At 40.1% G+C, this 13,389-nt stretch overlaps 1 protein-coding gene across 1 annotated transcript in view; it reads left to right on the top strand.

Annotated features, from left to right (window-relative positions):
- VWA3B (von Willebrand factor A domain containing 3B) overlaps positions 1 to 13,389 on the top strand; it is a 234,686-nt gene that overhangs the window by 184,524 nt on the left and 36,773 nt on the right. Inside the window, exons 21-22 of the mRNA XM_082746748.1 lie at positions 3,604 to 3,654; positions 12,896 to 13,100. Coding sequence (XP_082602874.1) covers positions 3,604 to 3,654; positions 12,896 to 13,100 — 256 coding nt within the window. The remainder of the gene's footprint in view (positions 1 to 3,603; positions 3,655 to 12,895; positions 13,101 to 13,389) is intronic.

Genomic DNA, 13,389 nt, shown 5'->3' with positions numbered 1-13,389 from the left:
CTTGCAGACACCATGAACTACGCAAGGCAAGGCTCTCTTGTCTGTGGGCCTGAGGCTTTGCTCTGTAGATTTCCCCATGTCTCCCACACACGGGGGCTGTCCCTCCACTCTGCCTCTCCTTCTGCAACAGGCAGGCCTTCCCCCCTTGCCTTCCAGCAATGCTGCCCTCTTCCTGTCCTCCAGCTGTCCTCTTTCATTCCTGTCTTGCCTAAGCTCCAGTGGCCCTCCGTTCAGAGGCCTTTCCCCAATGACTCCACCACACACCCTGCCTATGGCCCTCAGAGGGCTCAAAGCTTCTGCACAGGCTTGTGTCTCCTATATAAGGATGTCAGCTTTCAAGGGCCGGAGCTTAGCAGCCTTGCTCTCCCTTGTCTTCTCTACCTAGGAGGTGTTGCTATGTGTGTATTTGACTATTGGAATTTAATTTGAATCTGATCTAATTCACATTTAGTTATTAAAATTTATCAAATACAGTTATTCAAAGTATATCTTTCATGTTATAATGGAATATGCTTTACTCAGTCAAATATTTGGGTTCTAGAATTACCTGGTTTGTGAAAGCCTGGTGCAGGACGACAAGGTAGGGCTTTTAGGTCCCAATTCTGAGCTTCATTTTTGACTCTGACATCTACATGGCACATCACGTAACAATTGAAAGCTTCAGATTCCTTATTTACAAAATCTCGCAAGGCAGTTTTGAGGGTTATGTAAATTATATATAAAGAGCAATTAATGTTAATTACTTACCCTTTCATTCCCTGAATCTGCTGATCCCCAAATAACCATAAATACGGGAATATAATAATCACATAGCTCTTCTGCCTATATGAACCCTTTCCCTTTCTAAAGACAGGGATCCCTCCTTCCCTAATAGCAAAATCAAAATACAGACATAGCAAGTGATTTGGCCCACTTCTTACTTCCAATGAGTGAATCTGGAAAAGCCTTTTAGGGCACTTAGAGAAATGCATATTGCTGTTATTAATAGTAACATTAATTCTAATATTAATATTATTTAAATTTCAATATCATTGAATTAATATATGATATTAATGTGTTGTTAATATTAAGTGAATATTTAATATAATTATTTAATAATACTAATATTAACATAGTATTATACAGGACAAACCTTCCTGATCTTTTGCATTCAGTAGTCTTTAAGAATTCTGTTGGCATAAGCATCAATTCCCTTTTCCATCTTGCTCCACCTTTCTAAAGATACACATACAAGTAAGCCAGATATAACCCTGAATGTGTATGGTTAACGATGACCAGACAATTGGGAAGTTCACAGCCCTTTGGCCAAAATAGTGACATAAGCTAGCTATGTTGGTCACACTTAACTGGCTGTGTGTGGAGTCCTTCTGCTTCAATATTTCATGAATCAGGATAGAAATTCTGACTTTGTATGTCTGAGTATAAACTTTGAGTCAGGGTTCCGGGGCTGACCAAATTTCAGTCAGGGTTCCAGGGCTCAACCAAATTTCACTCTTCCTTAAACAAAAAGAAGAGGAACACTATGGCTAGTAAAATCCCTGAATCAAGGAGTGGACCAGCCTCAGAGAAACCCTCATGTCCCATAGCCTTTGGCATCCTGCAGGGACGGCCCTCATTCCACGCCTTTTGTGGCCAGTCAGTGGAGCCAGGATCAACACCCTTACCTGCCCTCAGTTCACACCCACCCACTTTTTCTTGCGAGTTGGAAGTATAGTTGGAAAATAGGGGGAATAACAGAAGTTATGTAAGTGTGCTCTTAGAGAAATATTTTCTAAAGGATTGAATTAAAATTAGTGGTGTGTGCTAGCTAATTAGACCTCAGTTTCCAAGCCTTCCCCATCTTCAGAACCTGGAGGGAATAAACACTGAGTTATTCCTGGTCATTTATATGTACATCTCAATCCTCCCAGCACCAAGGTAGGTGTTGTTATCCTTGTTTCAGTGATAAGAAAACAGAGTTTCAAAAAGTTATGTAACACAGGATCACACAGCAGCAAAGTAAAGGCATTGGGATTTGAACCCAGAGCCATGTGGCTCCAAAGCCTTTGGTGTCACTCCCAGCCTCCTTATTATATATATACTGCCTCTACTTTCCAGGTTTAGTTTTAAGGGGATTTTAAAATGAGGTTGTGGTTGGTTTTTTTGGTTTGTTTTTTTGTTTTCAGAGAAGCACATACACAGAGCCAAAACTGCATCCTGTGAATCCTTTAAACAGGTCTTACAAGCCCTGCTTATTGATATATGAACCACATAATTTAAAAAAAAAAAAAAAAAAAAAACCTAGTTTCCATATAGGCCCTAAGGAGCTCAAAGCCTCCAGGTGAGACAGCAGCACTTTGCTGGCGTATTGCCTACTTCCCGACTGTTCATATCACGTGCAGAGCATTTGACTGTATCAGACAGGTTCTGTGTGCTGTGCCACACTAGCTCGCTGAGCCCTCACGGCGACTCTAGGAGGGAGGTACCATTATTACCCACATTCTACAGAGAAGTTGGCTGCTGGCCCAAAGTCTCACAGCTAATAAGTGGAGAAGCCAACTGAGCTTTGGGTTCAGGCAGTCTGGCTCCAGAGCCTGTGCTCTTCACTGCATGCCAGACCCCCTTGCTGTGGTCTCACCAGGCTTGGGAAGGGAGGTCAGGCAGGGTAGCACCCCCCAAAGTGTTCTCAGAGCCCTGTGTCGCTGATGCTGGGTCCAGTGGTTAGAGAATGCCTCCTGGAGAGGGGCAGTATTCTCCCACTTCATTTTACTGAAGCTTGGTTTTTTTGTTTTGTTTTGTTTTGTTTTTCATGGAACACCAGCTCCCAGTCCCCCAGAGCCAGTGTTCTATGCCCTGCACTCTAGGAAGCCCACTTTGGGTAATGATGTAGCGGTACAGAATGGGGGAACAGAGTGGGGCTGGCACATCCAAAAGAAGCCTCACTGATTTGTAACAGAAAAGGAGCTGCGTCTACCCCATAGAAACCACTGGCTTCCGCCTCCTCCTTTCCTCTCTCTACCGACATGTTCAGTGATGAGCTTCAGAAAGTCTCAGCACTGCCACCACCACCAGGCTGTGATAAGTGAGCAAAGCACTTCATCTTCTTGCCCCTCTCAGTGACCTTGTTTGGAAAACAAGCAGGTCAGACCGGTTGATCTCTAAAATGTGTCTTGGTCCTATTATTTATGACCCTCTTCACCCTCGTTGCTCTGAAAATCCAGGTCTAGAAGAATGTCTCTAGAAAGTAAACTAAGGGCACAGTAGTACTTTTTCCACAGGAAGAAAATCAGTGGGTGTGTAGAGACTTCATGCAAAAAAAATGACAACTGTTTTGCTTACTGCCATTTCTTAGCCCAGGTTTTACCTGACAGAGCTGGCAGCGGTGCCCTCCTTTAATATTTAACAGGACTGCTACAGAGCCATGAGGTTTCTGCAGTGATGCTGAGGGAGGCAGACACTCCTATCCAGTATCTTTAAGCAAACGGTAGTGATGTGGTCCAGTGCAGGTGTCCCTTGGCTTGGGCTCTGCCCTCAGTGCCCTTCAGAGCCTGGGATCAGACTTTTGCCATGAAATGAACTACTGCTACTAAATATTACTGTTTGTTTTTGTTTTTTTTTTAACAGGCGCTTGAATAAAATTGTTTGGCGAGCATTATCTCAAGAGGAAAAAGAAAAGTAAGCCAGTTTCTCTTCACTTTGTTTTGGTGAAATTCACATAACCTACAATTAACTGTTTTAAAGTATACAGTTCTATGCTATTTATTCAAAATGTTATGCAAACCACCACCTCCCTCTAGTTTCAAAATTTTATCACCTCAGGAAAGATACCTTGTACCCATTAAGTAATCCTTCCCCACAACTCTCTCCTCCTCTGGGTACCACTATTCTGCTTTCTCTGTGTGTATATATTTGCCTCTCCTGGATATATACCAGATGAATCATACAATATGTGACATTTTGTGTCTGCCTTCTTTTACTTCCTTTGTGTAAAAACTTTATGATTCCAAGTTGTAACATACATAGTCTTCTTTTATGCTTCAGTATGGATCCATTGTATGTATGTACCAGCTTGTTTATCCAGCGGTCCACTGGTGGGTATTTGGGTCGTTTCTGCCTTGGGCTATTGAGAACAATGCTGTAATATACATTCATGTAGAAATTTCTGTTTGGACCTGTGTTTTCATTTCTCTTGGGAACATATCTAAGAGTGGATTTGCTAAGCCATAGAGTAATATTAGGCTTAACTTATTGAGGAACACCAGACTTTTTCACAGCAACTATACCATTTTACATTTTTTCCAGCAAGGTATGAGGGTTCTTGTTTCTCCATATCCTTGCCAACACTTGTTAATTTACTTTTCTTTTTTTTAGTAACTAAAGTCATCCTGGTGGTCTAGTGGGTATGAAATATCTCCTTGTGGTTTTATTTGCATTTTCCATAAGGATCAATAATGTTAAAGACCCTTTCCCATGCTTGTTGGCCATGAATATGTCTTCTTTGGGAAAATGTTTATTCTAAAGTTCTTTGCTCATTTTTTAATGGGTTATTTGTTGTTGTTTTTGAGATATAGGAGTTATTTATATATTTTAACCACTTAGCAGATAGATGATTTTCAGGAACATTCTTTCACTCAAAAGGTTGCCTTTATACTCTCTTGATAGTTTCCTTTGATGCAGAGGTTTTAAGTTTGAGGTAGTCCCATTTGTCTATGTTTGCATTTTTTTTTTTTTTTTAGATTTTATTTATTTGTCAGAGAGAGAGAGAGAGAGCGAGCACGCGCACAGGCAGAGTGGCAGGCAGAGTCAGAGGGAGAAGCAGGCTCCCTTGCGGAGCAAGGAGCCCGATGTGGGACTCGATCCCAGGACGCTGGGATCATGACCTGAGCCGAAGGCAGCTGCTTAACCAACTGAGCCACCCAGGCGTCCCTTTTTTTTTTTTTTTAATTTATTTGCCAAGCAGAGATCTCAGTTAGGCAGAGAGAGAGAGAGAGAGAGAGAGCAGAGGAGGAAGCAGGCTCCCTGCTGAGCAAAGAGCCCGATGTGGGGCTCGATCCCAGGACGCTGGGACCACGACCTGGGCCGAAGGCAGAGGCCTTAACCCACTGAGCCACCCAGGCGCCCCTGCATTTTTGTCTGTGCTTCTGGTGTCACTTCCAAGAAAATGTTGCCAAATCCTGTGTCATGAAGCTCTCCCCCTATATTTTCTTCTAGGAATTTTATAGTTTTTGGTCATCTGTTTAGGTCTTTAATCTATTTTGTTTTGAGTTAATTTTTATATATAGTATAAGTTAAGGGTCCAACTTCATTCTTTTACCTGTGAATATCCAGTTTTCCCAGAACCACTTGTTGAAGAGACTGTACTTTTCTTCATGATGAGATCTTGGCAGCTTAGATGAAGATCATTTGACCTTATACCTACATAGGAGTTTATTTCTGAGCTCTTTATTCTGTTCCACTGATCATGTTTTTCTTTATGTCAGTACCACAGCCTTTTGATTATTATAGCTTTCTGTAATATGTTCTGGAATCAAGAAATGTGAGGCCTCCAACTTTGTTCTTTTTCAAGATTGTTTTGGCTATTTGGAATCCCTTGAGGTTTCATGAATTAGGATGACTTTTTTTCTATTTCTACAAAACATGTCATTGAGATTTTAACAGGGATTTCATTGAATTTGTAGATTACTTTGGATGGCATGGATATTTTAACTATTAAGTCTTCTAATCTGTGAATACAAGATATCTTTCCCATTTATTTCCATCTTTTTAAAATTTTTTCAGCAGTGTTTTATAGCTTACAATATACAGGTCTTTTACATCCTTGGTTAATTTTTTTCCTAAGTAATTTATCCTTTTTGATGCTATTGTAAATGGGATTGTGATCTTAATTTCCTTTTTGGATTGTGCAATATTAGTGCATAGAATTGCAACTGATTTTTCTGTGTTGATATTTTATCTTGCTACTTTGTTGAGTTTATTTATTAGTTCTAACGGTATTTTTATGGAATCTTTAGGGTTTTCTACATATAAAATCATGCCATCTGTGAACAGATATAATTTTACTTCTATCCAGTTTGGATGTATTTATTTCTTTTTCTTGATAATTTCTCTGGGTAGGCCTTTTTGTACTTTGCTGAATAAAAACAGTGAAAGTGGACATCCTTGCCCTTCTTCCTGATCCGAGAAGAAAATCTTCCACTTTCTCACTGTTGAGGATGATGTCAGCTATAGGCTTTTTATATAAGGCCTTTCTTATGTTGAGGTAGTTTCCTTCTATTTCTGATTTGTTTAGAGTCTTTTTTTTTCCCCCATGAAATGGTGTTGTATTTTGTGAAATGATTTCTCTGCATTACTTGCGATGACCAAGAGGGATTTTTTTCCCCCTTCATTCTGTTAATGTGATGTAGCACATTGATTTTTATATGTTGAACCATCCTTGAATTCCAAGGATAAATCTCACTTTTAATGGTGTGTAATCTTTTTAATGTACTATTAAATTTGGTTTGCTAGTATGTTGTTGAGGATTTTTGCACAATGTTCATAAGGGATATTGGTCTGTAGTTTTCTTTTCTTATAGTATTTTTGTCTGGCTTTGGTATGGGGACATGCTGGTCTCATAGAACGAGCCTGGAAAGGTACCCTCCTCTGCAGTTTTTGGAAGTATTTGAGGAGGATTGGTGTTAATTCTTTAAATGCTTGGTAGAATTCTCCCTTGAAGCCATTTTTTGCTGAGATTTTATTTGTTGGAAAGTACTTGATTACTGATTCTATCTCCTTTCTAGCTCTAGGTCTGTTAAGATTCTTTTATTTCTTCATGATTCAGTCTGAGCTGGTTGTATGTTTCTAGGAATGTATCCATTCCTTCTAGGTTATCCAGTCTGTTGGTGTATAACTGATCATAATAATCCCTCATAATTGCTTTTATTTCTGTGACATTAGTTATAATGTCCCCCTTTTCCTTTATGATTCTGGTTATGTGAGTCTTCTCTATTCTTCAGTTAATATAGTTGAGCATTTATCAGTTTTGTTGTTCTTTCCAAAAGTCAAGTCTTAGTTTCACTGATTTTTTTTCCTAATGTTTTTCTGTACTGTATTTTACTTATTTCTGCTCATATCTTTATTATTTCCTTTCCTTTCTACTAACTTTGGATTTAGTTCTTCTTTCCAGTTCCTTCAGGTATACAATTAGGTTATTAATTTGTAACCTTTCTTCTTTTTTGATGTAAGCATTTTTAACACATTTTTCTCTTAGTACTGCTTTTACAGTATATCATACATTTTGTTATTTTGTGCTTTCCTTTTCATGTATCCCATGATATTTTCTAATCTCCCTTATTATTTCTTCTTTGACCTGTTGGCTGCTTAAGAGTATGGCGTTTAATTTCCACATGTTTCTGGATCTTCTAGTTTTCCATTTGCTTTTGATTTCTAATTTTGTCCCATTGTGATTAGAGAAGATTTTTTTTTAATGGTTTTGTTGAAAACTTTAACACTTGTTTTGCGGCCTAACGTGTGATCTGTCCCAGGGAATGTTTTATATGTACAGATAAGGAATATGTATCCTGCTGTTGGCTGATGGTGTGTTCTGTAAACATCTGTTAGGTCCAGTTACCCTATGGTATTTTTCTAGTACTCTTTCCTTATTGACCAGCTGTCTGGTGGTTCTATCAATAGTTGAAAATGGGAATAGAAGTCTCCTACTTTTATTTTTTCACTCTTCATTTCTGTCAATGTTTGTGTCATATATTTCGGAGCTCTAACAATGGGTGTGTATATATTTATAATTGTCATATCTTCCTTGTGGATTGACCCTTTTATCATTATGTAATGTCCTTCTTTGTCTCTTGGAACAATTTATGACTTAAAGTGTAATGATTTGCTGATTTTTTTCTTCTGCTTGAGCAAGTCTGCTTTTTTTTTTTCAGTGTTCCAAGATTCATTGTTTATGCACCACACCCAGTGCTCCATGCAATATGTACCCTCTTAATACCTACAACCAGGCTCACTGTTCCCCCAACCCCCTCCATTCCAAAACCCTCAGTTTCTCAGAGTCCATAGTCTCTCATGCTTTGTCTCCTCCTCTGATTTACCCCAACTCACTTTTCCTTTCCATTTCCTAATGTCCTCCATGTTATTCTTCATGCTCCACAAGTAAGTAAAACCATATGATAATTGACTTTCTCTGCTTATTTCGCTCACCATAATCTCCTCCAGTCCTGTTCATGTTGGTACAAAAGTTGGTTATTCATCCTTTCTGCTGGGGGCATAATATTCCATTGTATATATGGACCATATCTTCTTTATCCATTCATCTGTTGAAGGGCATCTTGGTTCTTTCCACAGTTGTGGCAAGTCTGCTTTAAAACTTCTCTAGTAAATTTTTCATTTCATAGTTATTATTTTTTTTTTAAGATTTTACTTATTTATTTGACAGAGATCACAAGTAGGCAGAGAGGCAGGCAGGGTGGGTGGGGAAGCAGGCTCCCTGCTGAGCAGAGAGCCCGGCGCAGGGCTCAATCCCAGGACCCCGAGATCACGACCCGAGCCAAAGGCAGAGGCTTAACCCACCAAGCCACCAGGCTCCCCCATAGGTATTATATTCTTTAAAAAATTTTTTTTTATTTATTGGGGCACCTGGGTGGCTCAGTGGGTTAAAGCCTCTGCCTTCGGCTCAGGTCATGATCCCAGAGTCCTGGGATCGAGCCCCACATCAGGCTCTCTGCTCAGCAGGGAGCCTGCTTCCCTCTCTCTCTCTGCGTGCCTCTCTGCCTACTTGTGATCTCTGTATGTCAAATAAAATAAAACAGAAATTTTTTTAAATTTATTTTTAACTTCTTTTCAGTGTTCCAGAATTCATTGTTTATGCACCCCACCCAGTGCTCCATGCAATACGTGTCCTCCATAATACCCATCACCATAGTTACTATATTCTTATCCAGAATTTGTTTGGTTCTTTTTCATAGTTCCTGTATTTTTACTGATACTCAGTTTTGTTCAGGCGACATTTTCCTGATTTTTGTAGTTATCTGTGTTCTCTTTGAGCTCACTGAACATCCTTAGGACAGTTATTTTGAGTTCTTTGTCAGGTCGCTCAGAGATTTCCCATTTCTTTAGGAAAGATTTCTGGAGACTTATTTTGTTCCTTTGATTGGGCACCTTTCCTTGTTTTGTTTTGTTTGTTTTTGTTTTTTTGGTATGCCTTAGAATCTTTAGTGGAGATTTATTTGAAAAAAAAAAAAAACAGTTATGTCGTCTGAGCTAGAGATTCTGAGGATCTTTCCAAGCTTTTCTGGGGTACTTTCTCCAGGTTTGTGTGTGTAATTTCTCAGTTAAAAGAGGTTTGCCCCATGCACCCGAATGTTTATAGCAGCAATGTCTACAATAGCCAAACTATGGAAGAACCTAGATGTCCATCAACAGATGAATGGATAAAGAAGATGTGGTATATATACAATGGAATACATTATGCAGCCATCAAAAGAAATGAAATCTTGCCATTTGCGATGACGTGGGTGGAACTAGAGGGTATCATGCTTAGCGAAATAAGTCAGTTGGAGAAAGACAACTATCATATCATCTCCCTGATATGAGGAAGTGGAGATGCAACATGGGGGTTCAAGGGGGTAGGAGAAGAATGAATGAAACAAGATGGGATTGGGAGGGAGACAAACCATAAGTGACTCTTAATCTCACAAAACAAACTGAGGGTTGGTGGGGGGAGGGGGTTTGGGAGAGAGGAGTGGGGTTATGGACATTGGGGAGGGTATGTGCTATGGTGAGTGCTGTGAAGTGTGTAACCTGGCGATTCACAGACCCCTGGGGATAAAAATATATTATATGTTTATAAAAAATTAAAAAAATAAATAAAATGTCTATACTGCCTAGAGCAATCTATACTTTTAATGCCATTCCGATCAAAATTCTACCAGTATTTTTCAAAGAGCTGGAACAAATAATCCTAAAATTTGTATGGAACCAGAAGAGACCCCAAATCGCTAAGGAAATGTTGAAAAACAAAAATAAAACTGGGGGCATCACATTACCTGATTTCAAGCTTTACTACAAAGCTGTGATCACCAAGACAGCATGGTACTGGCATGAGGAGAGACACATAGACCAGTGGAACAGAGAGTCCAGATATGGACCCTCAACTCTATGGTCAAATAATCTTCGACAAAACGGGAAAAAATATCCAGTGGAAAAAAGACAGTCTCTTCAATAAAAGGTGCTGGGAAAATTGGACAGCTATGTAGAAGAATGAAACTCGACCATTCTCTTACACCGTACATAAAGATAAACTCAAAATGGATAAAAGACCTCAACGTAAGAAAGGAATCCATCAGAATCCTAGAGGAGAACATAGGCAGTAATCTCTTTGATATTAGCCACAGCAACTTATTTCAAGATATGTCTCCAAAGGCAAAGGAAACAAAAGCGAAAATAAACTTTTGGGACTTCATCAAAATCAAAAGCTTCTGCACAGCAAAGGAAACAGTCAAGAAAACAAAGAGGCAACACATGGAATGGGAGAAGATATTTGCAAATGACAGTACAGACAAAAAGTTGATATCCAGGATCTATAAAGAACTTTCAAACTCAACACACACAAAACAGACAAGCATATCAAAAAATGGGCAGAAGATATGAACAGACACTTCTCCAAATGAACAGACACTTCTCCAATGAAGACATACATATGGATATCATACCCATGAAAAAGTGTTCATCATCATTAGCCATTTGGGAGATTCCAATTAAAACCACATTGAGATACCACCTTACACCAGTTAGAATGGCCAAAATTAGCAAGACAGGAAACAACGTGTGTTGGAAAGGATGTGGAGTAAGGGGAACCCTCTTACACTGTTGGTGGGAATGCAAGTTGGTGCAGCCACTTTGGAGAACAGTGTGGAAATTCCTCAAGAAATTAAAAACAGAACTTCCCTATGACCCTGTCATTGCACTACTGGGTATTTACCCCAAAGATACAGATGTAGTGAAAAGAAGGGCCATGTGTACCCCAATGTTTATAGCAGCAATGGCCACGGTTGCCAAACTGTGGAAAGAACCAAGATGTCCTTCAACGGACAAATGGATAAGGAAGATGTGGTCCATATACACTATGGAGTATTATGCCTCCATCAGAAAGGATGAATACCCAACTTTTGTAGCAACATGGACGGGACTGGAAGAGATTATGCTGAGTGAAATAAGTCAAGCAGAGAGAGTCAATTATCATATGGTTTCACTTATTTGTGGAGCATAACAAATAGTGTGGAGGACAAGAGGGGTTAGAGAGAAGAAGGGAGTTGGGGGAAATTGGAAGGGGAGGTGAACCATGAGAGACTATGGACTCTGAAAAACAATCTGAGGGGTTTGAAGCGGCAGGGGGTGGGAGTTTGGGGGAGCCAGGTAGTGGGTATTAGAGAGGGCACAGATTGCATGGAGCACTGGGTATGGTGCAAAAACAAGGAATACTGTTATGCTGAAAATAAAAAAATTAAAAAATAATAAAAGGTTTGCCCCACTTCCTTCTCAGGAGCCCATAATCTCTTGCTCCCCCTGGTGTCTGGCTTTGGTATTGCAGCTTCTCTGGTGCTGTAACAAGCCATGGAACTCTTTTTTATTAGCTATCCCTAACAGGGTATCCAGAGTATGTCACCATTCCCATCAGTGCTCTGAGCTACATGAGATGGAAACCAGTCTCTTGGGAAGCCTCCCAAAAAGCCAGAATGTTGGATGCATGTTCCTCTTTTCTTTCCCTTCTATGGGGGAAGCCACAACTTAGGAATTTTCTCCTAAATTGCACTGCACTATGCCAGGGAAACAGGGGGAGTAGTCCAAGCAAAATGCAACAGCCTTTTCTATTCACTTTAATCCACTATTCTTCTTGGCTTTATGTTCACCTGGAGTGCTGCGACCTCTTAACAGGTTTCAGGAATTCTCAGAAAAGAAATTTTGTCCATATGTTGATAAGTTATTATCCCCTAGGGAGGAACGTGAGCCTGGGGTTTCTTAGTCTACCATCCTGCTGACCTCATTTCAATTTAGATTTTTTAGTATGAATATTTGCTGTTATCTGACAGGTTTGCCTGTGGATTGAGTCCTGTGGTTGTGTTGGGTTTGCACTGTACTCTTCTAACACCCTAAATTTAAAGGAAGTGACCCTTTCAGCAGTGAGAGAATAATTATGAAATGCCCTCTTCTCTCTCTCTCTCTCTCTCTCTTTTTTCCTCCTATCCTCCTGCCGTTATCCCTCTTCTTCCCTTGCTTTCTCTCCCCCACCAGTAGTGTCCGATTCAGCAGTAGCTGGACTGGAAGTAGTATCCAGGACCTGGGCCACACAACACTGGCTTCTCCTGGAGTCTCACAGCCTGGGTTCATCAGCCCATAGAAAGTTTACAGCCAGAAAGTTTAGGCCTATTTAGCTTATAAAGGAGGAGAGGAGATTGAGCTGGTAGAAGAATTACTGCACTGAAGCAAATATTTGGCTTTTGTTTTGCTTCCCTTCCCTTTGGTTTGCTCTGTTTCCCAAAGTTACCGCTGGACATAGTGTGTGAAATCTCTTTGAAGCTCATTTTTGTTCCTGCCAAATGTTAGGCCTAGGAGAAATGAATGGGTTCCAAATATGCCCAAAAATTTGAAGAAAAAAAAAAAGCTGTGTATATTGAACTTCTTTAAAATCAGATAATCAAATCAGGCATAGGAAAGAATGTCTACCATCATTCACAGAGATGGTTATTTTTCACTCATGTAAGCTACCACAGTCCTGATGAACCAGAACCTGTATTTCTGTCAGCCTGATACCCGACATCTGTCTCAGAGATGGCTCTCAGGGCTGGTTTTACTGAAAAATCGACTTCCCATCTTTTTTCTATTGATCACTTTCCTTTTTTATCCCCCTTTTTTATCTTTTTAGGTTAGATGCATATAAGCCCATGCGATACTTGGAAAACAAGACAGCTTTAAATAGGGCATTGGAACGGTTGAATTGGCCTATTTCTTTGAAGGAACTGTCGATGCTGGAGAATGAAATTCTAGCTGGGAAAATGTATATCCAGCAGGCCATGGAACTCCAGGAGGCTGCCAAGAAGGAGAATCATGTGAGCAAGTCACAAGGAGAGGTGGGTGCCATGGAGGTGTCTGCATGTCCTCCCTGCTTCCTGCCCCACAGCATTGCCATCTGCGCAGGCCTGCCTTCTCCCTCTCCCAGGCCCCTCCACGTGGATTTCTAAGAGTTAGAGCCAATCCAGTAAAAGCATCAGGATGTCTTTTCAACAGAGAAGAAATGCCATTTGGTTTTACTATGGCCTTCTTTTTAAAATAATATACTTTTAATTAAAGAACTAAACAGAAGTATAATGTAGTGATCAAAGGCCTCAGCTTTGATATGAGCCAAACCCCAATCCCTAT

The sequence above is a fragment of the Mustela nivalis genome (genome assembly GCF_964662115.1).
Source record: "Mustela nivalis genome assembly, chromosome: 8".
Taxonomy (NCBI): domain Eukaryota; kingdom Metazoa; phylum Chordata; class Mammalia; order Carnivora; family Mustelidae; genus Mustela; species Mustela nivalis.
This window is presented reverse-complemented; position numbering and strand designations above follow the sequence as displayed.